At 39.7% G+C, this 26,051-nt stretch overlaps 3 protein-coding genes across 5 annotated transcripts; all 3 read right to left on the bottom strand.

Annotated features, from left to right (window-relative positions):
• Nucleotides 1-7,529: 7,529 nt before the first annotated feature.
• Nucleotides 7,530-11,405, bottom strand: snx10a (sorting nexin 10a). Of its 2 annotated transcripts, XM_085445916.1 has the most exons (7): nucleotides 11,103-11,405; nucleotides 9,858-9,905; nucleotides 9,610-9,696; nucleotides 9,418-9,518; nucleotides 9,225-9,323; nucleotides 8,164-8,355; nucleotides 7,530-8,076 (listed from the first exon to the last, which is right to left on the bottom strand). In XM_085445916.1, exons 1-7 carry the CDS (start codon nucleotides 11,109-11,111, stop codon nucleotides 7,944-7,946), a joined length of 669 nt encoding a protein of 222 aa, XP_085302042.1. In that variant the 5' UTR covers nucleotides 11,112-11,405; the 3' UTR covers nucleotides 7,530-7,943. The 2 variants fall into 2 exon arrangements, with proteins under 2 accessions (XP_085302042.1, XP_085302041.1); XM_085445915.1 differs by lacking the exon at nucleotides 11,103-11,405 and having other exon boundaries at nucleotides 9,858-11,002.
• Nucleotides 11,406-13,993: 2,588 nt separating this feature from the next.
• On the bottom strand, nucleotides 13,994-17,735 carry cbx3a (chromobox homolog 3a (HP1 gamma homolog, Drosophila)). Of its 2 annotated transcripts, none has more exons than XM_085446048.1 (5): nucleotides 17,595-17,735; nucleotides 16,705-16,858; nucleotides 16,322-16,478; nucleotides 15,844-15,938; nucleotides 13,994-15,149 (listed from the first exon to the last, which is right to left on the bottom strand). In XM_085446048.1, exons 2-5 carry the CDS (start codon nucleotides 16,848-16,850, stop codon nucleotides 15,023-15,025), a joined length of 525 nt encoding a protein of 174 aa, XP_085302174.1. In that variant the 5' UTR covers nucleotides 16,851-16,858; nucleotides 17,595-17,735; the 3' UTR covers nucleotides 13,994-15,022. The 2 variants fall into 2 exon arrangements, with proteins under 2 accessions (XP_085302174.1, XP_085302175.1); XM_085446049.1 differs by lacking the exon at nucleotides 17,595-17,735 and adding an exon at nucleotides 17,404-17,482.
• A 1,563-nt stretch (nucleotides 17,736-19,298) lies between these two features.
• On the bottom strand, nucleotides 19,299-25,237 carry nfe2l3 (nfe2 like bZIP transcription factor 3). Its single transcript, XM_085446338.1, has 5 exons — nucleotides 24,341-25,237; nucleotides 22,559-22,639; nucleotides 22,023-22,130; nucleotides 21,352-21,829; nucleotides 19,299-21,232 (listed from the first exon to the last, which is right to left on the bottom strand). Exons 1-5 carry the CDS (start codon nucleotides 24,854-24,856, stop codon nucleotides 20,475-20,477), a joined length of 1,941 nt encoding a protein of 646 aa, XP_085302464.1. The 5' UTR covers nucleotides 24,857-25,237; the 3' UTR covers nucleotides 19,299-20,474.
• Between the last annotated feature and the right edge of the window lie 814 nt (nucleotides 25,238-26,051).

The following is a 26,051-nucleotide window of genomic DNA, read 5'->3' as shown; positions in this document are numbered from 1 at the left end:
TGAATGAAATATATAAAAATACAATGATAAAGGAAATCACTGATATCCTAACAGTTGCCCTTGATAAATGCTTTAGAGCCAATCATATAAGATAACTTGTAATGAAATTTAAGGCCATGAATGTGCTAAAAACACAAAACAATTAAAACTACATAAATTTGCTATATGTCTCAGGGTGACAACCTTTGGACTAAGTCAATCTGACGTATACTTTCCTGCTACAGGAAATGCTGACAAATATATCAATACACTGCCCAAACTAGTACACATACTATAGCATGTGTACTCCAAATTCAGTTCAGTTCAGGTTTATTTATATAGAGCAAATCACAATAACAACTGCCTCAAAGCATTTTTATACTGGAGACAACCCCAACAATCAAATGACCCCTTGTGAGCAAGGACTTTGCAACGGTGGGAAGGAAAAACTCCCTTTTAACAGGATGAAACCTCCAGCTGAACCCAGGCTCAGGGAGGAGGAGCCATCTGCTACAACCAACTGAGGGTAAGTGGAAAGAGAAGAGGAAAGAGAGCATAGGGAGACAGACTAAGGAAGAGAGGGAATAAAATTCATAATAAATATGAACGTTCTGCTTACACAGTGCCCAACTTTTTAAGTAAATCATGTGGACTTTTTAAGTTAAGTAAATGTTTGTGGTTCAGCTATAGGCACGGGAATGAGAAAGATCGGGGTATAAAATACTGATGAAAATTAAAACACTGATGCTTCTGGGTTTTGTTTTGTTTTTTTTAATAAATTTGCTGACATTCTTAGAAATACTTAATTATGATATGACTGGTATACTAACCAGCAATACTATCCTACGTATTTTTGAACACATCCATGCAAATAAACCTGACACTTACGTTACGTTACGTGTGTGTCATAGCCTATGTGTGCCACTCTAGGATTGAACAAAGTGACATTTTGGAAGGAACACCGGTTGGCCAAATTTAATTTAATCCACGCTTATATTATTCTTACTCTGAAGAAATCATAATCTGTACTGGGGAAAAAACAGGCATATATGTGACAGTATTTTGTTTTCCTGAAACTCACAGAGGCTTGCAGCATGCAGGGTTTTGTTGAGACGTTATAAATGACCCCATTAAAATTAATGACAAAAGTAATTAGGATTTAATTTAAAAAAGAGCACTTTTTACGACTGCTGCAATTAATCTCAACATATGTTTCAACTGACCCTAGTTGTGTTTAGATTATAACAATGTGCCCCTCTGCTTCAGATACCAGTGCACTGCTCTTTAGAGATTACATAGGATGCTTTGAACCAGATAGATATGTGTGCTAAGTATTAAATATGAAGTCTCTGGGCAAAATAATAGTGAATTAATGGGGTAATAAACCAAATGTTTTTCACCAATCACTGCTATCATTTAGAGATAAATTTGGGAGGCAATTACTTCTCTCATATGCGTTCATGACAGTTATGGTCAGCAATTGAGGCAAAGAGGGACGGTAAGAGAGCGGGAAAGGAAAATGTATCGATGGAGACCAAAGAAACATTACATCTAAGTGGAAATGTAAATGAAGGCATTAAAGCACGTTTAGCTTTGTATCCCAAAAAGATTGAATAAGTGAGTGTCTGCGTGTGCGTGTGTGTTCTGTCTTCCTGTGATGGATGAACGACAGTCGGCATGGCAGCTCATCTCCTCTCAGGTGGCTGGGTGACAGAGAGAGATGTTACAGCGCAGAGACAGTACAGCCGTCACATTGGCAGGCAGGTGTCGGGAACGTACGCACACACACGGAAACACACATCTCCAATGCGTGCACCTGCATCCAACATCAAGATTCCCCCTCCACTATTGCTGGCTTTCACCTGGCTCCCATTTCACAACTGTGCCACCTCACTCCACCACCTCTGTCTACCCGTCTCTTGCACCCCCTCCCCTCAGTCCATGTTCCTTGTAAGTGAGCTGTCTCTTTGTGGGCGGCGGTCTCCTCATCTTCTTCGTTGCCTCAGACCAGGGCCTGTCAAATGCTCAGCCCCCTCACACACACACACAGACTCCCAATATTTCCCATCCAATCAATGGGAGCGCCATGAATATTTCACCCACCTCAGGCAGGCGTGAGGCAAGCAGGAGGAGGGGGAGTGTCCCGGTCGCCTGGGGGGTGGGGTGGGAGGATAGAGGAGAGGGGTGGGGGGATATAGGCTGTCAGGGCGCCAGTGTGGTGGAGAGATGGGACTTCTCTTCCTGAGTCAGACAGGGCCAATAACTCATTAAAGAGAGAGAGATGTAGAGGCGAAGATGTGGCAGAGAGGAAGTGAGGAGGAAAGGCAGATGAGAAAAGCTCCTCAACACAAAAGAATGGAGATCTTGTGTCTTATAGGTCTACTTTTGCCTTTCTCAATCCTCATTTTCCTCTGTGCCTTCCCTACTCAAATCCCCCTCCCCTTTTCTTTTAAACGCGCACACATTCACACACACACACACACACACACACACACACCTCTTTCCCTCGGCAACTCCCTCTAACCCCTCTCCTCCACCAGCTCCCCCTCCTCCTATCCTCCCTCCTTCCATCTGTCTTTCTTGCTGCAGTGCCCATGCTGCCAGGCAGTATAAATCACATCTCTGGGCTTGGCTGCAATGGGCTTGAAAATAAAAAGGCATAAAAGTGTCGGGATGAGCTACGGGCTGGGGGGGAGAATTCCTTTATGATGGGTCTAAATCCTCCTCCCACCCTGCTTCCATCCCCAGTGCACACACGCACACACACATACACATAAGCGCACACAGATTGCTTGTAGACACGTGCACATGCCCAACATACAGTGGTTCTCTGAAATTATCCCCCCAAACAGCAGCAGTTTGGTTCCTTCTCCCTTTTTCTCCCTCTAACTCTCACAGACACCTGTACAACCCCCTCGAACACACATAGGCTCTGCCACATATCATATTAAGCCCTTATTGTTTGCCGTGAACAGAATTGAGACATCTTCTCACCATTTTCTGTCTTTAAAGGGACAGTCTGACTGAAACTCTCGCCTATGTTGATGTAACCTCTGTCTCTGTCATCTGCCCTTGCTCACAGTTTTCCATGAGCATTTGCAGTGACCCTGGAGACATACTGTACATTTTTTTCCTTACCCTGAAAGAGCAGAAAGCGATAAAGGATAATGGGGATGTCATCTACAACCTTGTCCTGCTTCATTACAATTGATTCAAATGTGCAAAGGCAGAGTGAAAGAGGAGCTGTGATCCTTTTAACCTTTATAGTAGTTTAATTCGTGTTATCACTTTTGCACCTGCCACAGGGATGAAAATCAAAATATCAAATATCTGTTGGGTGGGGAAAAAATACACCATCTAATATTGTAGATGATAAAAGGATAATGCAGAAGCAGAATGGGGCTTTAGTATTTTGGGGCTATCAAATGTTGAATATTCTCCACAAAATTTGGATAAATGTAGCTCATATAAAGTTGTACTTTTTCTATTAATGAGAGGTAAATTTAGTGGATGTTGGGGGTGGATATGCACCAAATTCCTAAAAGTGGTCTTTAAGGTCTGAGATGGATTTTTCACAAAGGTTTTCACCCTGGATTATGACACAAAGGAGAGCCACTTCACTGTGCATAATGGTAATTGTGTTCAATTTATGATCTCTCCAGTCTCCATCTATGTATCGTTCTGAGTAAATAAACCAATAAAAAAATGATTGAAGTGGCCCCGGAACATATTGAAACGAACCCGTTGGCAGAGATGCATTGTTAAGGTTGTCTAAATGATTATGGGAATGAAGATGGAGGTGAGTGAAAGCACCGTGAATGGGAAACTCCATCACCTGCTAAAATTAACCTATAGCTCAGAGTTTTCCTTTAATCTACGTCCTGATGTGCACTTTGTCAATTCTATTAGATCACGCTGTGTGTGGTATGAGCATACACGCATACACACACACACAGTGATGATGATAATGGTGAGCACCTCCCTAGGTGAGGCCTATTCGGTCACAGTGGGAGCCATCTCAGACCTAATTATGCTTGGTTTGGCGTTTTAACTGTATTGATCAAAACACTGAAACAAACGAGAAATGCTTATCAAGCTGGAAAAGAAGAGCCCTCAGGAGTTGGTGCGCACCACAGGAGTGACTGAGAGTGATGGTATAGGTCTGAGAGTTAGTGAGATATTGGTGGTTATAAAAAATTGCAATTCCGAGCTTTTGAGTTATTAATTACAGCCTCCCCTCCTCCTTTTTTTGTACCAGGGATTAGAAATACTGCCACACGCAGCCACATATTATTATACGAGTATGCTCACATAGGAAATGCACACGCACACACACAATTATGCACACACTCCCTCGCACAAATTAGCTCATCCATACCAACACTAATCATACAATACCCTGCTCTGATGAGCAAGCTCACGTCGACCTTGGAACTCTCTGGAAAGACAATGCGAGGGGAACCATGCTGCGAATGGGCGGAGGTGGGGGTGGTGGTGGGAGCTGATAAGGTGGAGGGAGGGATGGAGAGAGGGAGACAATAGAGGAGAGGAGGGGAAAAAAGAAAGAGAGAGCGTAAGTAGAGCTGTTCAGTATAGGGCAGGAGGGCAGCGCGCCCTCCCTCCTCTCCATCTCAGCTCATCTCGAATGCAAATGTGGTTTCTATACGGTTCCTTTGTGCTGCTTCTAACTGCTCCAGAGAGAAGCAATTACAACTGCTCCATTCACTCAGAGAGAGAAAGACACGCATGGATAGAGAAGGGTAATTAATAAAGAGATAGGAGGGATGAAGGAGGAGTAAAGGAGGTGATCGCGTTTACCTGTGGAGGATCTTCGTATTGATTGCAGAGGCGGCTTTACTATTGACACGTACAAACACTAAAGCTGACCTGGCGCATAATTACTCCACAAAAGGTCAAAGGTGAGAGGCCATTAACATCTGAAGTGTGTGTAATATGATTTTGCACAGAGCAAATATGTTTGCTGGTGTTATTCTCCCAGACGGTGCTTTAAAGATCGGATTTACTGAATCAAAAGAACTATATCCAGATATGACATCACCCTCCATTCTTCCTTCTTTTGCAGTGCCAGTCTTGTATCCTATTGCAGTCACAGTGGCCAGGCAGTGCTGCAAGGTATGGTGGGAGTTTTTATGGCAGTCATTTGGGCTGCTAATATGTCATCTCCATTAGCCGACTTTTAACACTCCCAGATAGATGGCCCTGTGACATTTATCTGTGCATGGATCGTATTTTAGCCGGTAAATGGCTGGCGATGTGCAGAGTGTGTGCAAAACGAATGCGTGTGTATGAGAGAGAGAGCGAGAGAGAGATGCATTGACTTTTAATGATGCTGTATGCATTAGCACTTCAGTGGTAATAATTACAAATACAATGCAAGTCATAGCCTTTGACCCCCACAGCACAAAATCAAAGAAAGCAGAGACGAAGGGCAGTCAGATCCAGACCTCACTTCGCAACAGACAGCTGAGAAAATAGAGTAAAATGAAGAGGCAGTGAAAGGAATGAGTGATGGAAAGACAAGATGGGTGCAAAAATAAGCGAAAGGGGCACGGTGAGAGTTACGCGGGCTAATTGCTCTCATAGATTTTGCCATTGTTGGCTTTTCTACAGTCAAGGAGGTGAAGCAATTCCCTGTGGTGGCTTCAGGTGAAAGTCTAAATGAGCTAATAATTTGGAGTCATAAAATAATACTAATGTTGACCATGCATATTGAAAAGCATTAGAAAGATTTGTACCATAAAATAGCTGTAAATATGATGTACATCACATATAGCAGAACCTTTTCCCCTTAAGCATAAAAGTACCCTCACCCAAACTGCATCAGAAAGCAAAGAACATGTTCTGTGTCATTTTATGTGTTGGCTACAGGAGCCTGGTCACCTGTCCAAAGGCAGTGAAGTTGACTAATGTGACAGAAAATTAACAATTAAAAATATCACACGGGCCCTGAGCCATTGCAACGTGGGCCGTTCACAACTCAGTGGACACCCTAATTGCTTTGAAATACAATTGGGTTTGGGCTTTGTTTGGTGTTTTGGAGGTATGACGCGCATCACTGCACACTGGAAATTGAGTTATAAATTACCAAGCTGAAATAGACATGTACCATGAATACTCAATATCCAAATGCTAGATGTTTTCTCCGAGAAAAAAGAAAGGCAGATGCGCGCATGTACACTCACATAAAATACAAGATGCCACCGCTTGCATTTGCATTTCATTTTGTCAGAAAATTGACCAGCTTTAAACCAAAAAGTGTCTGTGTATGTGTCCCGCTGTATGCTTGTCATGGAGTACGTTGATAAGGTCAACCTTTACAGCAAACAGAGAGATGGAGAGCTCCAATCACAAACCACTGGGACTTTGAAAATGACAGAAGATGAGGAAGGAGAAAATGTTCATTCATCCGCAGCTTTCCCACCAGTGTATTCTCTGCGCGTGTGTTTTCAGACACGCCTCTGTGCCTGTGCGTATGTCTGTGTTTGCTATATGAAAACAGCTCAGTGGCATGTGTGTGAAGTCACTGACAGCTTCATTATGGCTTGTGCGCACAGGGAGACAGCACCATGCAGAAGGAGAGGACAGACATAGGACAGGCTAGGCTTAACATTGGGCAGACTGTGCGTGGGTCCAGTGGCTGGCTGGTGGAGAAGGTGGAGGAGGGCAGCTGCTGTCTCCTTTAATGAGCCTTTCCTTCTTTCATCAGCTTTCAATTTACAGAGCTGTCCAACACTCCTGCATAACCAACCACACCTCCACCTGCTCACATTCCTGTAGCACGTATGAAGCTGTCGTTTTCCTTTCAAGTGATTCCCAAGAGCAATCTAATAGTTAAATTAATTTGCTATCTACCTTTAATTAGACAACCTCACCTGGGAACACTGTGACACAAGGTTGAAACGTGACAAACGCTGAGCCTCTCCATGCCCAGCACTGATAATACTTTAGATTTAACATGTATATTCATTTGCAATCATCTGTCTATAGTTTTGGTAAATGGTGGAAACATTATGAAAACGATTTAGGGAGTTCTTAGCAAGTGTACACAGAGTTTGCTAAGGTTTAATAACCCATTTTCCTGTCCTGGGAGGCACAGCTGTGTAACAGTGTATAGCAAGTAAACATTAAAATTTAGCCAGTGCAACTAGATGTTTGACATTTTTTCAGATAAGGACAAGAGACAAAAATATAATAATAATAATAATAATAATAATTCAACGCTGTGCAACCTGAGCTATACGAGTAAAGAAATGCTACAGTTTGTACCCAAAATAACAGCATTTCATGCCATGTACACAATTAACTCAGACGCTCCTTCATCTCACACCACTATTTACTCAAGCTCTGGGTGGTGTGATGTCTACACTCCCTCTACTGGACTGTTCAAACAGTACAGTCTATTGTATTGAACTCTGGGACAAGTGACAGGTCACAAAATATATATAAAGTATACAGGAACATGAACTTCAGGTTTTCTACTAATTAAAAGAGACAAAGTACAGTATGGAAGATGCAAGCTTTTCTTTAAGAAAGGGCCATTTATTTATGCATTGACAACTCATAAAATGTATTCTCAAATATTTTCCTTAAAAAAAAAAAAGTCTACAATGCAAAACAACTCTTGCCAACCTTAGTACATTTTAGTGCAGTGATTTTAAAAAGTACACATTGGAAATATTTAAGACTGTCAGTTTTTACACATTGTTTTTTTAAAAACATGAAATTTTTTTAAGTACATGATACTTAAATGGTACCAATTGCAGAGGACACAAGGCAAGTTAAAATATTTTCAAAAGGGTCACACTGATGTTAACGGAAGTTTAAAAAAAAAAAAGAAAAAGCCAACAATAGCAAGAGTTCAATGAAGTATTGAACACATTAATGCAAAGATGACCTACACATCCACAAGAAAAAGAAGAAGAGTACAGTGTCACTTCTTTACATCAGTACTCAGTAAGTGGGCTGGTAGTCTCAGAAAAAGAACAAAAGGGTTCTGGATCTCCGTCAGACTGAAAGAAGATGGGGCTACCTCGCCCAGAAGTGTCAACACTTGGTCCCAAACCCGATGATGAAGTGCTATTTGAAAGAAAGACTGAAGGGTCAGTTCAGTTTTAAGTCACGTGTTAACAAGTAAGCACTAAGACATTTTCTATAATAACTTACCTTTCACAGTCAGAGTCACATGAAACCTTTTCTTCTGATCTGATACAACCAGTTCTTGAACACTGAATGGCTTCAGCTACCGTGTACCTGGTCTTACCAACGGCACACCTTGCAATCTTTGTAATGCTAAGGTCTGACTGGAGGAACAGATGGAGCCGACTATCAGATAACAACAAGGGTGTATGAAGAACACTAGAGGAGAAAAAAAACATTAAATAGATGAGACCATTTCAATCAAATCCAAATAAAATTTGACAGTATTAAGGAGAACAAATCAGATTTCAATGGGAGAAAAGAATAAAATAATGCTTATATCTATACTGATATGTACTGGGTAACGCATTAGGAACAAGAGGATGCTACATTGAGGGAAATTAAAATTTTGAATCTACAGAAGGCTGAATTAAAAAGATACCCCTGAAAATCAAAGTAAAAAAATAGAAATGATGCAGCAGGATAGTCCATTTTGCTAGAGTTACATTGCAGCAACTTAAAAAAAAAAAAAAAAAAAAAAAAAAGTACTCTGTAGGTTGCATGGCCCTCCACGTTCTTTCTCCAGATCTGAGGTGCAATCTGCCAGTGTTAGAGGGACTGAAAATGACGGCCCAGAGGTTTTTCCCTTCAGGTGAGCATGGAGGCCACTCAATAGCAACAATTCATTCATCCTCCAGTATTGCCTACATACTCTCGTACACATGAGGCCAGTCATTTTTGTGCACCAGGTGGAACCCAGGACCCACAGCACCAGCCTAGGGTCTGAGAATGGATTCAAAATTGGGGGGGACAAAATGCATTCTTGTTTTGGGGGAGAGGGGGGGGGGGTCATCTCATGTTGCCTTTAGTGCATTGTTATTAATAAAATTTATAACCAAAGCAAATGAAACCAATTACCAACCCCTCAGCTATTTCACTCACCCAATTAATATCCCTCAAGTTTATATGACTTGCTGTAAAAGGGATGTGCTAATTTTTACCCCCAAACAGTCTTTGGGAGTATGAAAGGCTCCTCCAGGAGACATTAACTGAACTTCAGAAACTGCTTCAGCAGAAGAGCAACTCACATTTCTAAAAACTTCTGCAGACCCTTGATCCTCTGGATGACTTGTTCTGTGTTCTTCAGACTGAAGAAAGGGTTCCAGGGTGGCAATTTAGGCAAGTCTCTGGACATGGATATAAATATACATTTGTAACTTGCTGGATTATCAGTTTACAACATTGATTAATCACCATCATAACAAGAAAACCTCAACATACATTATGAAAGCATTCTGTTCCAGGCAGTGACGCAACCAAACAAACTCACTGTAGCGCCGTCTCACAGAGGAGGTCTTTTTTCGAAAACACAAGCTATTAGTCTGCAAGAGACAACAGTTCATTAAACGCTTATTACAAAAAACACAACAAAATAAAGCTAACAGAACAGTTTCTTTTTTAATTGGCACATACATGTAAACAAATCTCGTAGTCAACATGTGTGTGCCAGCGGCCATCTTTATGAAGCCTTGGATCCCGAACGCAAACTCTAATAAACTCCTGCAAAAATCAAGACCAGAGTTCCATTATTTCAAAATGAAAATGTGAACGTGGGCAAAATGAAAACAGGATTGTCCCACTGTTTGGGTTTATCTATTTGCTATTATAGATAAACAAAACAAGATACAGGAAAAATAAAAAATAAAATCAAAGCCACTTACAGTGTTTGAAAAATTATCCAGAATAGTGTCCATTAGTGATACAAAAACCTGGAAGGGAAATAAACACATTAGTACCATCTCTTTTAGCCTATTTGCTTATCAGGTGGTCTGATTTCAGCAAAATTATAGCAGCCTTTATGGGTTCTCAGAATTAAACAGCATTTTTAAAATCACAGCATTTCTTTTGTCCCAATTCCATTTTATAAAACAAAAGGCTAGCAATTGAGCCTTGAAGGATTTAGGAGTGCAAAGATTTCGAACAGATTTGGGATCAAGTGGGATGAGGGGCAAAGGTGGAGGATTGAGCTTATGTGGGAAATCTTTGTTCTGAACACATTAAACATGGGCACATAGCAAAACACACTTGGGACAAAAACAGCCCACTAGAAAGAGAAATACAGTCTAGTGCTTTCAAAGCCAACTCTACAAGGTTAGCTTTACAGTGATATTAGTCTTATGCGTTATCCAGTCATCTGTTCATGAACAAACAAACCAAACATGCCATTTGCAGGCCTAAAGTCTAACCAGAGATAATAAGCAAGTTTAAACACGTTTTCAAATAGGGTGATCAGGCCACCTTCAAGAGACTGAACTACACACCTTGCTCTACAGATCACATGAAATCATAAGCCACCACAGACTAATCTATTTGGATAAACTCTGTACTGAGGTGACTGTAGGCTCTTCCTTCAAGACTGTCATTGCTCTTCAACAACAGTCCTGTAGCTGCAATAATTCAGCAGGTCCTACACGTAGACGTGAGGTTAACAGGATGCTGCAGGGAATTGCATAATGGAGTGCACTTTGATCTGAAGTTACACGCACTCAGTGCTCTAAAACACTTAAGAGCATGAAGTATTATAATTTTCTAACCACTATCCAGGACAACACAACAGGGCTTAAACAATGATTTAACGCTCATAATCAGTGCTTATTATACATCCTCTGAATACCCCAAAATCATTTGTAATGTTTAACCTCCTGAGAACAGAGGAAGAAAGACTCTTCCCATTTAACTTTTTGTGCTTTCCTTCCTCTTTGGGGCTAAAACAGGTAATCAAAACGGAGTTCAATGGAAACCCCAGGATGCCCTCTTTTTATTGCATCGGGACTTAGGGTAGCTACTGAGAGGGAAAGACGAAACGCAAAACAAAACAAACCCACGAACCCACAAACATATTAACAAAAAAAAAAAAAAAAAAAGAGCGAGAAGGACGCCCGATTTTGCATCTACTTTGACCTTACCTCTCCCATCTTCACCTCGAGTGAAATTATACGATAATGTGAACAACCAGGACCAGCTCACTAACCTGGCTTGAAGCTTAGCCCTTCCTGAATACCAACCCTGCTACTACTAATTTCCCACTGCTAAGCACGACCTCCTTTCCCGACTGGATCAGGCCACGTAGTTAGAAAGTATACCATAACAAGCAACATTTAAAAAGTAATCGTAAAATGCATTGTTCTTAAATCATTCGTCTAAATCAGGCGGAAAGAAAATGATCAAGAATCTCAGATGAGAGTAACATGTTAAGCGTCGCTTTTCTACGCACCTGTTTCTTACTGCTATTATCCGGAATCAGTTTAAATGGTGTCACCTGGTGGGAGGAGGCCAAGCGATGGCAATGCAGCGACAACCCCAAATAAAGTCATAATAACTTTATATAGTTACTGGTCTCTACAGGACCTCAGAAAAAAAATAGCCTGTGAACAACCCGATTTTGAAACATTCACTTTATTCATTTATTGATTGATGGATTGTAGGTGCCTAACTAATAAAAAGAATCAGATTCATTGTTAAATTGATCTCTTTCTTCTTGAACCCTTCCATTTATGTTTCTTCTAATGCAAGTGCTTATGGGGATTTACCTTTAGAAACATTCAGACAATTTAAAAGTACCACTTCATGGTCTGAGATTTTATGTCTGCTTCTTTTTTGTTCCTACAACCAGCTCTGAACCACAATAACACTGTATGGTGGCTGGGTGGAGAAACTTTAACCAAAACCAAACAAACAAATCAAAATTTAATAACTGTCCATTGTTCTGACTTTAATTGTTAACATAGTTGTCCACGACTGCTTCACTGCAGTTCTAGATGAAATTTAGATATGCATGCTAGTTTTGAAAGGTGAAGCGCTGGCTACGTTCACACTGCAGGCGAAAGCGCATCAAATCCGATTTTTTTGACCCTATATGCGACCCATATCCGATCATGCTATGACAGTGTGAACGGCGCAAATCCGATATTTTCAAATCCGATCTGGGTCACTTTCGTATGTGGTACTGAATCCGATACATATCCGATGTTTTAGAAAGCGACTGCTGTTTGAACGGTCAAGTCGCATTAAATCCGCCTTTTACGTCACCGACACAAGACTGAAGCCAATTATCAGCGCCGGAGAAGCGCCCGAGAAGACATCGCGAACGCTTCCTGGCCATCCAGTGTGGATGTCAGTGAAACTGTTGGGAAGACAATGTGAACATTTTATTTGTACTGTATAATCTGCAGATTCTGACAGAAATCTGCAGCTATCATTTGAAGCACCGCTCCTCTCTTAAACAGCAATAAGGATCATTATTAGGTTATTTACATTATTATGTAAATAACAAAAGAACTTAAAGCAAAAATTGGGAAACGAAGTCCGAAGTCTGCATATTAAGGGCCATCAGTCAAACAATACTGTTGCTCTGGGTCTAAACAGAGCTCGTTGTGTGTGACAGCTTCTTTTGCGCATGCGGGCCGCTTTGAGCGTTCACACTAGAGCGCGTTTGCTGTCGCATTTTATTTGTAGTGTGAACGAGCAGACAAAAAAATCGGATTTGATCAAAAAATCGGAATTGAGCATTAAGACCTGCAGTGTGAACGTAGCCATAAAGACAGACAGGCAACTGCAGCATGATACGGTACAAAAACAACATCCCAAAACCTTATCTGAGATATCACATCATGGGCTGTGTTATGCTTCGTTTCAACTAATAAATCAAAGGTTTCAAAATTAAATCAAAATCTCAAATCAAGGCATCAGAGCGTCAGAGATGACACTGACACCTAGTCTACGTGAACTCCAGCCCACAGCAAGCATTGTTGTATACAATGACAGTTTTAAAATTGAAGACCAAGAGATCTTACCAAAGCCAGTTGGCGTCTATCCCTCTGACCAGTCCAAGAGTGGATCAAGAAACTAGTGAGACGTCACCTTAGGTTGGATGGTAATTTGCATATAGAGATCTCTTTATCTTGTGTCAACAGAAACTTTCATTTGCTTTTACAGACTGTTACAAAACAGCACCATTTTCTATCCGATTTCTACATTTTATGGCCAATTAAGCAAAATTCAGAGTTGACAAAAGCTGACATGTGAAATATACAGACCAAGATTTATTTTAAGCATATGTTTTATATTACTTGAAATTGCTGCACTGACATTTAATTTCCATTAATATAGCTGTATGTCTATATTGAAATGATTCAAGCACTTAACAGATAAGACATGACTGTGTTGCTGTGATTAGATATTTGACTTAATCAAACTACACACCTTGCTCTACAGATCACATGAAATCATAGCCACCACAGACTAATCTATTTGGATAGATATTTGACTTAAAAAAAAAAAAAAAAAAAGTTAAACACTTACGAGGAAATGACAATAACAGGCCATTTTCCATCCCTGTATCCTTTCTGCAGGCTACTCACTACTCTTTAGCATTTACAGAACAAACTTTTCAGAGAAATTAGCTGTTTGTTATCAAATTTGTAGGTGAACGTTCATGCAGCAGTTGTTTTTTCCTGCTAGGACTAAAGGTTGGATATCTATCATGACCTTGTCCAAATCACTCAAATAAGAAACTTGAGTGATTTCCCACAGAAATCAGTAATGCACAAAGGTTCACTGTCTTATCTCCCATGCCATTATGCAGTCTTGCATTTAGAGTGAAACCACGGGAAAACCAAAGCACTGCAGCATGAAGACAAAACTGTAAAAAACTTCACCCAAGAAACATCTATTAGGTACATAAGGAAATCCTAATTGTTAACTTCGTTTCATATGCAACTCGCTCTGAATTACTTCCAGTAAAGTCTTACATGTATTTGTAGTTGGGGAAAAAAAACCTAAAAGACAAAAAAAAAAATCTGGCATAAAACCTTTATTAGAACGACAAACAATATTTAAAGACAGTATACAAAAAGTATTTATGGAACAAAACATCACTACAGTAGAAAACATGAGCAAGAATGTGGCAGAGTGAGAAAAGTGTTTTGGAATTTAAAACATTTAAACAAAGACGAAGGTGGAAGTGGCCCTAATCAACAGTCCTTTTTCAGCTGTGCACTCGCTCCCATGAATCTGGCTGCATCTGAATGTGTTGACTTCAAGTCTAAATGAGCACCTAAACTAAACCAAGTATTATTAACGACATGCATGCACTGGATTACAACTGTACTTGTATCTTGTGAATCTCTGAGTTGCAAAGCTCACTAGTTAATGCCCTAAATTTCAAATCTATGCATCACATTTAGTCTTAACATTAGCTATTGACTTTAAATACAGTATCATTCCTCCATGAAGCATTTTTACTATTCACACTCCAGAAGGAAGTGCACAGCTCTGAACGACACACAGTCAGATCCTGTGCTGTTATTGAAAAAGGGTGAGAAAACCAATCAAAACTGTAGTTGCACCTCACCCACAAACAAGCCTTCTGAATGTATGGCTAAATTGTGCGTACTACAGAGCTCTCCTTCACCATCTTGGATACATTTAAATGAAGCCATTAGGAACACAAGCGCAATCCATGTTGGAATAACAGATTGCTGAGCAGACTACTGAAGCCAACATTGTTGTACATCTCGTGTCTGAAAAGGGGCTAAAGAGATCAGTCATTCACAATAATACAAGAAGGCTTCTTTCTTTACTTCTTAATCAAAACACTATCACCTGTTCTCACAATCGGCTAAGCTTATATTTACAACAGAACTCACCGACTGCCACGCAAGTGTTGAAACTTCTTCCAAAATAAAAAAAGAAACAAAACAAAAAAAAAAAGAAAAAAAAAAAAGACTAATTTAGCTAGACCTAGAAGGCAAGTCAGGAGAAATCCAGTCCTGAGGAAAAGGTTGACAATGTTGATGTAGACTACTGCATGGGTTGCAGAGAAGAACTACTGGGCTTCATCCTCTGGACAGGAATGCCAGGTCAGTCTCTCCTCATAAAAGGATATGACCACCTGAGGACAGCGGGTGTTGGCCTCACGGGCTGGGACCAAATCTGCCTCATCCGAGTCTTTCCTAAAAGAAGGCAGATTGAGAGAGGAACATTATAGAAAGCCAGCATAAATTAATGTACTTTAAATCAACTAAGTTTATAAGTTGAGGAAAGGTTTACAGCAGGAACACAGCCTGGACAGTGACAGTTTCATAACTGTGGCTCTGTACACCATGTAGCAAGATCTAAGCAGTGAAAGGCAACTGAAGTGTAGAAACTGAGCTTTAAGTTCAAGGGTTTAAGAATAAATATTTAGTGAAACAAAGAAAGTTTCCAATTTTTAAGAGCTCAAATGCAAACAACTTAAAAATAAATCAAAAAACAAAACAGAACAAAAAAAAAACAAAAACAAAAAAAACAAAAAAAAAAAAACAACAACATCCAATTATCCAAGTAATTCCACTCAGTTACACTTCCTTCAGTTTAAACTTTCTTTGATTGCTATTACAATATTTCAGGATAATTATTTGTACTGTGAAGGATCCAGAAATCATAGCACTCAATACTTTTGAATTCACTGGCCGTCCATTGTAGCATGAAACACCAGTGACTACCATGCACATCCATCCTATGACTTACACTGCCTAGATTAACAAAACATTACTGCGCAAAGGTCTTGAACTAACAGTCATTTCATTATATTTTGCTTCCAAGGAGACAAAGATATGAGATTTTTTTTTTTTCTTCAATGACCAGAAATATTGCATAAAAATGTACCATTTCATCAAGAACATCAACTCCCCGCTACTGTCTGTTGCGCCAATGATTCGCTCGGGTTCGAGGTTCCTAGCAAAACCACGTGGTTTCTCAGCCTGTAGGTGGTTACAACAGAGAATGTAGGCATATAAGATGGGAAGGAAACAAAACACCACATTTTGATTCATTTAAAATCCTTGCACTTTCTAGCATAAGTTCAGAAGCAGCTGCATTTCAAGAGAATGGTCTGAGTGACTTATTCAAAATTAGGTTTGTCACAATTATACAAGTATAATACTAAGTTAAATGTCTACACACCACCCTAGCTAAGCACAAATATGATTTATTTATAATACATTCATTTATTATAATGCTCGTCTTTGTTTAAGTTATGCAACCCTTTCTCTGAATGGCCCTCATGTTAAGCTTGACGGTTCTAAATTTAAATTGTCTCTAGGACATGCTAATTGCAGAAACTTGTGAAAGCAAAGGAACTCACCACATCCTTCTTCTTAGGTTCAGTCTCTGGCTCTTCCGTGGAGGCCTTCCTCTTAACAGGTGCAGGTTTCTCCTTAACGTTCTTCTGAGCCTCCAAAAATGCTGAAATCAGCTCAGGGCAATCCAGGTTCTCCTCTGGTTCCCAAGTATTATCAGCACTAAACAAGCAGAAAGAGAGTCAACGATTGCATTGCATCAATTCACACTGATTTCCATTTAGGGAAAAAAAAAAAAAAGCCAAATACTAGCATCAGCTAGCTTGCTTGAATGAAGGCACCGTCTTCATGCAACCACAATGACTTCAAACAAAAGTATAGCACAACCCCATACCAGGGAAGCACTTCCAGCTCAGCAGGAGGGGGGCAGGAGTCCCAGCCAACTCACTCTGTAAATCCTTTCCACTTGAGGTAGAATTCTACTTTCCCATTCACAACACGCTGGTCCAGCACTTTTTCCACAACGAATTCTTCAGGTTCCTCCTGTGTATCCTGTGCATCCTTCTTACTCTTGGTATTCTGCTTCTTTCCCATTTTGTGATCTAAAAACACAAACAAAAAAAGGAATTTGATAATAACAAATCCTTCACATTCATGTGCTCCTGATATCCACATTTAGGATTGGCCATAGGCCCTAAAGCCGCCACAGACACCTGGATCGTAAACGAATTTAACTGTGAAGACTGTTATTTGCCCATTGGGGTATTAAAATTAGGCAACCTTGACAAAGGGATGGCCACCAAAGGGAAGTAAAAACGTAGCATTAGCTAGCTTAGCGATAAACTCTTAAAGTATTCAAAGATAGCCAAATTCTTATAACGTTAGCTCGCATGCTAACTTTAGCTGGCCTTTAACCGTTAGGAAAAACCTACTTCACTTTTATTGTGTCAACTGCAATGCGGAGGGACTTAAAATAGGTGCGCTGGCACAAAAAAAAACGTGCGGGTAACGTTAGCGTAACTTGCGCTAACAATAACGTACTCAAGTTTAATGCGACACTCGACGTTTTAGAAACGGATACATAATCTTAAGATCTATGATACAACTACAGCATTACAAGGAACAGACACTGTTACTTTTCGCTTGCCTGTTTAAGTTAAAGTACTGCAACTGTAGTTAACAGAGCGTTTCTCTCTCATTCGAGACAGCGTCAGATGGTAAAACAACTGGCTAGCATATACTGCTATTTTGTTACAGTGAACCAATTAACTCTGACACCTCTGTTAATGATAACCTTTTTTTTTTTTTTTTTAAACAAGTCGGTATCTGCATACATACCCTAAAACAAGAGAATCGCTCCAACGGCACTTCTTTTCCACGCGGTCAGTTGATTCTTTATGTCTACAAAAGTGTGGCTCAACAGCACGGGCGCCAAAAGCTACTCACGCGCATTCTTGTGCGCATACTTGTGCACCATCTACGGAAGCCCGGTTAGAAAACGCTTTTCGCTCTCCAAAACCTGTGGATGATGAAGCCTAGAACTCTACATCAGGGATATCGAAGTCATTTTGAATCGTGGGCCACATGCATAAAATTTTGTTTACACGTGGGCCGGACCAGTGTAAAGAGGTTTAATTACACCTTTAATGTCTGCAGAATCTTAATATAAGAAAAAGAAGTGCAATTTCAACAGCATATGCTGGTTATTTTTGCATGATAAAGAAATTAAGCTGTATTAAATAGAACTCAGTCAGCACGACTCTTTTGGCTTAGATTGTTTGTTTGTTTGTTAATTTATTTCAAACAAACAAACAATCCTACAATCTAAGATTGTAGGAAATGCATGTGTAGTTATGGTTGCTCATTGCCCAGACTGTTCTGTAACTATATAATAGAAAGGTTTTGTTTATTGATAGACTATATCCTTATTTATTTATTTACTGTGAACGCACTGCAGAAATCAGAAACGTTTCTGTCATTTAAGTTTTTTTTATCTAATATTACCTATGACTTACTCAAATTGGTGTGAATAGTGATGGGAGTAGGATTTTTATCATTAAGAAAAGCTGTAAAACACGGAAAATACAGTTTAAAAAAAAATCCAAAATGTGTACCATCCATCACATTTTAAAAAGCTGTCCAGTGGCTCAGATTGCATCTGTTGCCAGGCCAATTTTGCCCCCAGGCCTTATGTTTGTAATCCCTAATCTATAATAGATCAATAGATATCTATAATATCCATTGATATTTTAAGACTGCATTTTTTGAATAATATGTTCCTATATGCTGATTTTAAAATCAAGGCCATTCAAAAGTATTTCAAAAGATTTCTTTTTATTTTAAAAAGTCTGCAGGAGCAACTCAAGTTCTGTAAGCAAACGCACACTTTCAAAAATCACAATGGAATCAAACACATTTAACTTCAGAAACAAAGCAAATATTTACGAAAACAAAATTCATACAAACAGCAAACAAAAGGTTCAAGCCAAACAAGAAAATACAAACAAAGAAAAAAAGAAAACCGAAAGCTGCATAAACTACCTCATGGACTTTTCTCAATTTCACTCACTCAGCTGACTTATTGTGCAGCATAACCAGGAACAGGGCGGCGACCTCTATTAATACTTCAACTGCCAAAAAATCTTATACATATAAAAAGGAGGCATCCAAACATCATTCAAACTTCTTAAATATCAATCAGTAATTTATTATTTAGGGTTTTTTTTAGCAGTTTGTTTAATTGGGGTGACTTTGATAATGAAGGATTTGTATTAAACAAGTGCACTTTAGAGAATTTCAAATTTTAGCCAGAAAAAAACAAAACAAAACTGGGGCCTGAGAATCAAATTTATCCAAAAAGAAAAAAACTCACAAGTACTTGTAAAGAAGTCAAAATTTCAGTTCATTCAAATTGTGCTTCAGATTGATCACTATTCAAATACTTTATGCATCTTTCTTCAGTTTACTCACTCAGGTGACTACTTGTGTGTACACATAAATAAGATGCAGACTTTTAATATCTATTAAAACTATTTAATAATAAATATTCTTTAAAAAAAACAAACAAACAAACAAACAAACACATACATTCAAACAGCATTCAGACCTTTTAAATAAAGTTGGTGATTCTATTTTTCCTGTTTCAGAAACTGAATCTTTTATGTGTGATTACGGTCACATTTATAATGAAATTGTTGTTATCGAGTGCACTTCAAAAGACAAAAAAAAAGAGAGAAAAAAAGCAAAGCGGGGTGAGGGCTTTTTTTTTTATGTAGCCAAAATTAACAAAAACTAAGCTGTGAGGTAGAATAATCTTGCCAAAAACTCTAAAACACTTCAAATGAAAGGGGTTAAACTATAGTTGAATTCTTATGCAAGAACTTTTTTGTTATGGATATATGCACTTATGTATGATGTACATACGTATTTACCAAAACACATTAAATGCAAATTAAGGCCAAGTCCTTTGAGTCATTGGTATACTGCACGTCATCAAGACATGTAAGCAAAAGACATCTATTTGATTTTTTTTATTTCAGTTTATTTTTTTTACTCAAACAGTGCATGCCCTCAAATACTGGGAACAAATCAGTAAACTTTGGACTTGTAATAACCCAATATTCTTATCACGCTGACCAAAGTTTACCATTTTGGGAGAGGGGGGAAAACGTCCTTAACAGTTCTATAAGCATTTCATGGACCTAAGAAAGTTTAATAAATACAACCCTTTAACCTCGTTCTTATACCGAGTAGGAAAACACTAAAGGCAAGATTACAGGTAAATACTCCTCTTAGATCTCTATCCTGTCTGGAAATATCACAATCCTGGCCAAGCTGACTTTTAAACATGCGTGATTGCCTACAATTTTCTGTAAAAATGAGAAAGACTATGACTTTAATGTTAACAGGCACAAAGAGACTGCTGGCATTACCAACAGCTTAGCTGTTCCCTTAAACTACCCCATCGGCCACATCCACCTTTAACAAGAAGAGAATGTCCAGTGTGTGATCTACATTTTTACGATCAAATAACATATTTACATTTTTTTTTTCTTTTACTTATTTTTTGAGTGTCTTTTCTTTTTGCATTTAGGTTCTCAACAGTGGTGAATCAACACACACTTTAGCAAAACAGGAGTCCCTAAAACCAGAGTCAGGCAATTAGGTTCCGCAATATCCCAAAACCAAAAAGATCAAGTCTCAGCAGGAAATGCTGCATTATTGCTTTTTTTCCTTCTTTCTCTTGTCTGTTTTGTTGCCAGATGTGGAGACAGCAGGTCGTCTTACAGGCTGAACTACAACCCTACCGTTAGCCCCGCACTGCAGGGTGAATCTGTCTGGGTTCAGGGGTGTTCCTGATTCATCCCTCAGCCGGGACAGGATGTCTCTGGTCAGCTGCCTTATCTGATGGCCCACAGCACCCATTGTTTTTGCTGTAAGGTGCTTCTCCCTCAGCAGTTTGTCTCTCTGAACTTGCAACCTTTCCACCTCCTCCTGGAGCCCAGTGATGGCATCTAATTTGCGCTTGCGGCAGTTTTGGGCTGCCAGCTTATTCTTACCACGCCTGCGGATGTCCCTCAGGAGGGTCACCTGTTCAGGGGAAAAGCCATGACCATCAAGAACTTCCAGGAACTCTTCAACAGGCATGTTAACTATCTGCAGAACAGAGAATGGCAGGCACATAGCACGGGCGCGCAGCTCATCACGACTCAGCTCCCCTTCTTCCAGCCGGAATCCATCATCATCGCTGAGAGGCTCCTCCTTGATGTTTTTGTGAGGCAGCGTTACTGACGGCTGGTTAAAGAAATTGGCAGATGAGTAGCTGTGATCATGCCACACACTCTCAACAGGTGGCCATGCTGTGGTGTAGTCAACAATGCCTTTAGAGGGGATTGAGTCTGCCTCACTGCTGTAGCCTGTAGCTCCACACTCATCCTCGCAGTATGAACTGGATGAGGATGACATCTCAGATGAGCCTGGACAAAGTGAGGAGTTAATGACTGTGTCAGCATATTTAACTGAAAATTTCGTAGCTTCATAAAACAGAAATTAAGACATGTAACTCTTCCAAGTATAGAAAGCAATCTGAACCAACCTGGAGAGACTGGACCTCCAGAGCTGCTCTCCAAAGAGAGACCAGAGTCTGACTCCAAGTCCTCAAGGACCCGTGGGTCTATGCTGTCCAAACAGTCCATCAGGCTGCTGTCAATTGAGTCCAGACCTTCCAAACCAAGCTGATTGATCTGGTCAAACACTGCCTCATCTAGGCAGCCACCCAGTGCACTATTTGATGACACATTTCCTGTTATGTTACATACTGAGGCAAAGGGGAGTGCAGCAAGACCTAGAGCCATCCCAGGTGAAGCATCTGAGTTTAAAGAGCCTGTGGATTCCATTCGAAAGAAAGCCCTTTGTTGTTGGGTCGTGGTCCTGGGCTCAGTTCTATCAGATGCCAACCCAAACACTCCAGGACTGGTTAGCATAGCATCATGCAGACTGACATTCCGGCTGATGGCGCTGGTGATGTCAGTGTCGAGATCTGACAGACGCTCAGTCACAAGGGGGTCCAAGTCCTATATTTTAGAGAGACCTATTAGTCGAACTTTATTCTCCAAAACTTTGAAAATCCTCTAAAACAACAGTTAGATCAATGTGGTAAACTAAACCTCTAATCTGCAATACACGTGTCTGTATGCATGTCCCTAAACTAATGTAATTTTATATAAGGCTTAATTTAATGAACATGAAGATGAACATGAAACTTACATCAAGGTCTGCAACAGAAAGTAAATTGTTCCACTGCTGGTCAATATCAAGAGTAGCAGAGGGATGGCGTGTTGGACTGGACAGTGCAGTGATGCCTTCCAGCAGGCTCTGAAAGAGACAACACACAGAAAATCTGATGTAAATTTAAAAAAGTAAGTGATATGTTTTGTTGTCAGTATACAATCATAGCAAAGTAACTGATGAAAAAAAATGAACAAGAAAAATGAATTTATATTTAGCTTCTGCATAGCTTTTTACTATAAGGAACTGCCTGTGAGACTGTAATTACTATGCTTCAACCTTTCTAATCATATTCTGTGGTGTTACTAAAACAGCACTGTCATCAAAATGATGCAATTTCAGTAAATATGTAATGTGAGTCCCTGATTTTTCTAGTTAAATCAATATAACCAGCCTAAAATTGATGCCAACGTTATACATGCATCATTGCAGATGGACAAACACTACTGTGTATTCTCACAAAAAATCCAGCACTGTTACGGTCATTAAAATACATGAAAGAGTGCCAACAGTACCTCTTGTTCCAGTGTGGAACTGTGAGCCAGCTGAGAGACTGGAGCAGGTTCCTCCTCTTCTTTAACTTTAACATCTTCCTCCTGGCAGGGAAAAGAGAGGAGGGAATTCAGTTTAGAAGTGAAGAGGAAAGAAAAGGAAAAACAATTTGTTAATTCTTAGTAAAGAACTCCAAACATCGTTACATTTCTAGCGGTAGTTCATTGATCTCAATTGAGTCTTTACAGTATGACTCTTCTGTCATGAGATGATTCTGTTATAAACAAGATTAGATTATTTATTTATGATTACAAAGCAATCATTGTAAAAGTTAAGCCAATTACCCTCTGATACACCTACAGAAATAAAGGTCACCAGCTTCCAAGATTAGAAAGTTCACGATATATCCAATTAAAGATATAATAGAATTCTCATTTGTTCTAAAAATATATATTATATGGCCTTTGTTTCTGAGAATATACAATATGCAGGAGCTGTATATAGTTATCCTGTTGAAGGTGTATCAATAACTGATTCACTTCCTAGACCAGTTCAAACAGGAAAAGTGGAGACCAACAAGCCCAGACAGAACTTGGGCAGAACTAGACTGGTCTTGAGTACTTCTTGTCATTATTTGGCTTTAGTCTTAGTGTGAAAGCAAAAAGTTTTCTTTCACACTAAGACTAAAGCCAAATAATGACAAGAAGTTATTGATACACCTTCAACGGGATAACTATATACAGCTCCTGCATATTGTATATTCTCAGACACTAAGGCCATTTGCAAAACAAACAACAAGGCTTGTAATTTTTTTTTTTTTTTTTTTTTTTGGGGGGGGGGGGGGGGGTGTATGGCGACCCATCTCTTGTCATCAACAACAAATGAGTCAACATCACATTATACACATGAAAAGCAACCCTTGGAAGAGCAGTGCTTAACTATGGAAAACTGCTTTTGTGTAAGCAAACAGGGTGGGGATCCGAGTCTCACTTCTCCACCCCTCAAAGGGCGCAGCTGGTGGTTGGGTCAGGAGAAAAGAGATATAGTTACACAACTGACAACATAAACTGCCTTTGGGATACAATATCCACCAATCAGCTCTTTCTGCCATGCTCTAGAAAGACTACACTACTAGGAGGACTGAATATAAAGGTTGTAATTACAGTGTTATAATATATTTGTTGTCATAAAGTACAGACATTAGTTACACCTGTCTTTGCATGGTGTTTTCTGCTGAAGTAATTCTATAGTTACTATTCCCAGATTGCTTAATGTGACAAGTACCATAGTGAAAGAGTGACAAGTGCAGCAGGCAGCTGTATGCCGCATATACAGTATATGATGTTTGGTAGACATGTTATTAAGCTTTATGTTTAAGTTACTTACTACACTGATTAGGTGACTTATCCAAGTTAACACATTGTCATTACGGATGTAAGTGACATAATCTGACTAAAGACACATTACTGGATTGTGATTTGTGACAAGGGCCTGACAGAGCCTGACAAAACGAAAATAAATTTGCATTCCAGAATATTTTTTTGACTTGCTTCCTCGTTCACCAGTAAATACTCCAGTAAAATAACGTAGTTGTTGGATAACACCCATCTTTCCAGTTCAACGGTTAGTTATGCTAGTTAGCTAGTAATAGCTTAAGCTAGCTATTACGGAAGTTTTACTCGTTTGTCACCTCAGTTAATCAAGTACTTTAGAGGGATAGACCACCTTCACTGTTGCAGGTTACATTATAGCTTCATTAGAAACAAAGTTTTTACAACTTTATGGCATATTATTCACAAACTTGCCTCTTTAAGAAACCCGCAGGCTCCAGCGCCACAAGGCCCTTGTCCGAGTTCAATGTTTGTCTGGTACACTGCTGGGCCACTGACTGGCAGGTGTTCACTGACATCCCTGGATTCTTCGCCAGGACTTTCTAGCCCTGAGCTAGATTCGGTGTTGTTACTGGTTGAAGGCCCACAGTCAGCCTTGTCAGTTGCAGGCACTTCGTGCACCAGCCATGCGTTCAACTGCGTGTGGAACCGCGGGGAACCGAGGGTCCTCACCTCGTCCAGCAGCCGACGACTTGCAAAAAAATAGTCCAACTCGGGACATTTTGGGTGTACACCATATCCATCAAAAGTGTCTCTCAAAATATGAAACGGTGTCTGGATGTAGGCTGAGCTAGGACCCAAGTTAATCTCTGTCAAAGGCGTATAATAGCCGCTCAAGTAGCTGTCGATATCCACACGAACTCCAATCAAACTGAGCAAGATGGTTAACTGAATCAGGCTTTCTGAAAAGTATTTTTTGGCGATCTGCATTTTCTAAATACTTTCAGAACTGTGGATAATTGTGAAATCCCAACCCAACAGTTCCTCTTTCCCGAAGGGACAAAGGGAAAGCTTAACAAAAGAGCACGCCTTCCCCTGTCAGACAAAGAGGACCGCCTGTACCGGCGAACTAGCAAGATAGCTATGCTAGCTTTAGCAGTTAGCTTTCTCTACCGGTTAACGCAAACCTGTTAGCGCAAACATAACAAACAGTTTGTTCTTCAGCGCCTTGCAGCGGATGAGTTATTCATAAGCAATACCTACTTATCACAACACTCTTGACGACGATAATTAAACAGAAAATAAAACATGGGAGGCTCACTGCAATCACCGTGCTGGTACAGGGGGAACTTTGTTTCGGAATTTGCATAATTCGTGCTGATTGGACCAAAACGCTCACCACAACAAATTCTGATTGGTTAACACACCTGTCGCGTCAGCTTTTGATCAATAAGAGAACGGGGTAGTTGCTTCTATAAAGGCAGCCTCCACCCTGATATTAACTACAAATATTGTTTACACGAAAGTTGAATCACCGCATAAACAAGAGGTACTCCTCTATGTAGGTTCATATTCTAATATATAATGCTTTATTGGTGTAAAGGGGATTTCTCAGAAGCATGGCTGGGCTGCATTTCCTTTATGTTTGTGCTACTGACCTGCATTTGTTCCTTTTTTCAGCCTACTGGTAAACAACTGAATTACACTTTCAGTTGTTACAAAGGTCTGGGCCCTCGTGACTCAACTCACTAAGAAAGAGGAATGCCAAAGGCGAAATCCTTAAAACATAGTACATTGTACCCCCTGGCCTTCTAAAAAATCTGACTTTATACTGGCTTCATGATCAGTGCTGAGAGGTAGCCTACGCAGATTCTAGGTGCTTTTACTTTAGACTATTGCTTTATGACCTATTTTATAATAGAATGTCGAAAAGACAGACCATTCTGCATCAAAAAATATGTTTTGCCCACTTTTGTGATAAAAAAAAATCTCTGTTTATATGTAAGAAACTGAATGCATGTAACAGTGTCACATACATTGTAATATTCCTACTTTCACTGAAGAAGCAATTCTAAATTCAGCAATGTTTATGAATGCTTATTATATAGGAAAGGATACTCATGTCATTTGAAAGAAGGTCTTGAACATTATCTGAAAGTCTGTCACTCTACTTACTCACTCTGTT

Source organism: Copadichromis virginalis, linkage group LG22 (assembly GCF_057382275.1).
Source record: "Copadichromis virginalis isolate Kocher_CV1m ecotype Utaka linkage group LG22, C_Virginalis_male_GT1.1, whole genome shotgun sequence".
NCBI classification, from domain to species: domain Eukaryota; kingdom Metazoa; phylum Chordata; class Actinopteri; order Cichliformes; family Cichlidae; genus Copadichromis; species Copadichromis virginalis.
The sequence above is the reverse complement of the archived record's forward strand: the minus strand, read 5'-3'. Positions and strand labels throughout refer to the sequence as shown.

What these genes read in the sequence shown, in the direction of transcription:
- snx10a (XM_085445915.1), bottom strand. Translation starts at nt 9,935, where the DNA reads ATGGTACTAATGTGTTTATTTCCCTTCCAGGTTTTTGTATCACTAATG. An exon ending in TGGATAATTTTTCAAACACT is followed by an intron (nt 9,697 to 9,857) that starts GTAAGTGGCTTT and finishes TGATTTTTGCAG; the next exon opens with GAGTTTATTAGAGTTTGCGT. An exon ending in ACTACGAGATTTGTTTACAT is followed by an intron (nt 9,519 to 9,609) that starts GTATGTGCCAAT and finishes TGTCTCTTGCAG; the next exon opens with ACTAATAGCTTGTGTTTTCG.
- cbx3a (XM_085446048.1), bottom strand. Translation starts at nt 16,850, where the DNA reads ATGGGAAAGAAGCAGAATACCAAGAGTAAGAAGGATGCACAGGATACA. An exon ending in AACCTAAGAAGAAGGATGTG is followed by an intron (nt 15,939 to 16,321) that starts GTGAGTTCCTTT and finishes AACCACCTACAG; the next exon opens with GCTGAGAAACCACGTGGTTT. An exon ending in TTGATGTTCTTGATGAAATG is followed by an intron (nt 15,150 to 15,843) that starts GTACATTTTTAT and finishes GCCTTCTTTTAG; the next exon opens with GAAAGACTCGGATGAGGCAG.
- nfe2l3 (XM_085446338.1), bottom strand. Translation starts at nt 24,856, where the DNA reads ATGCAGATCGCCAAAAAATACTTTTCAGAAAGCCTGATTCAGTTAACC. An exon ending in GTTCCACACTGGAACAAGAG is followed by an intron (nt 22,131 to 22,558) that starts GTACTGTTGGCA and finishes TGTCTCTTTCAG; the next exon opens with AGCCTGCTGGAAGGCATCAC. An exon ending in TGGAGGTCCAGTCTCTCCAG is followed by an intron (nt 21,233 to 21,351) that starts GTTGGTTCAGAT and finishes CACTTTGTCCAG; the next exon opens with GCTCATCTGAGATGTCATCC.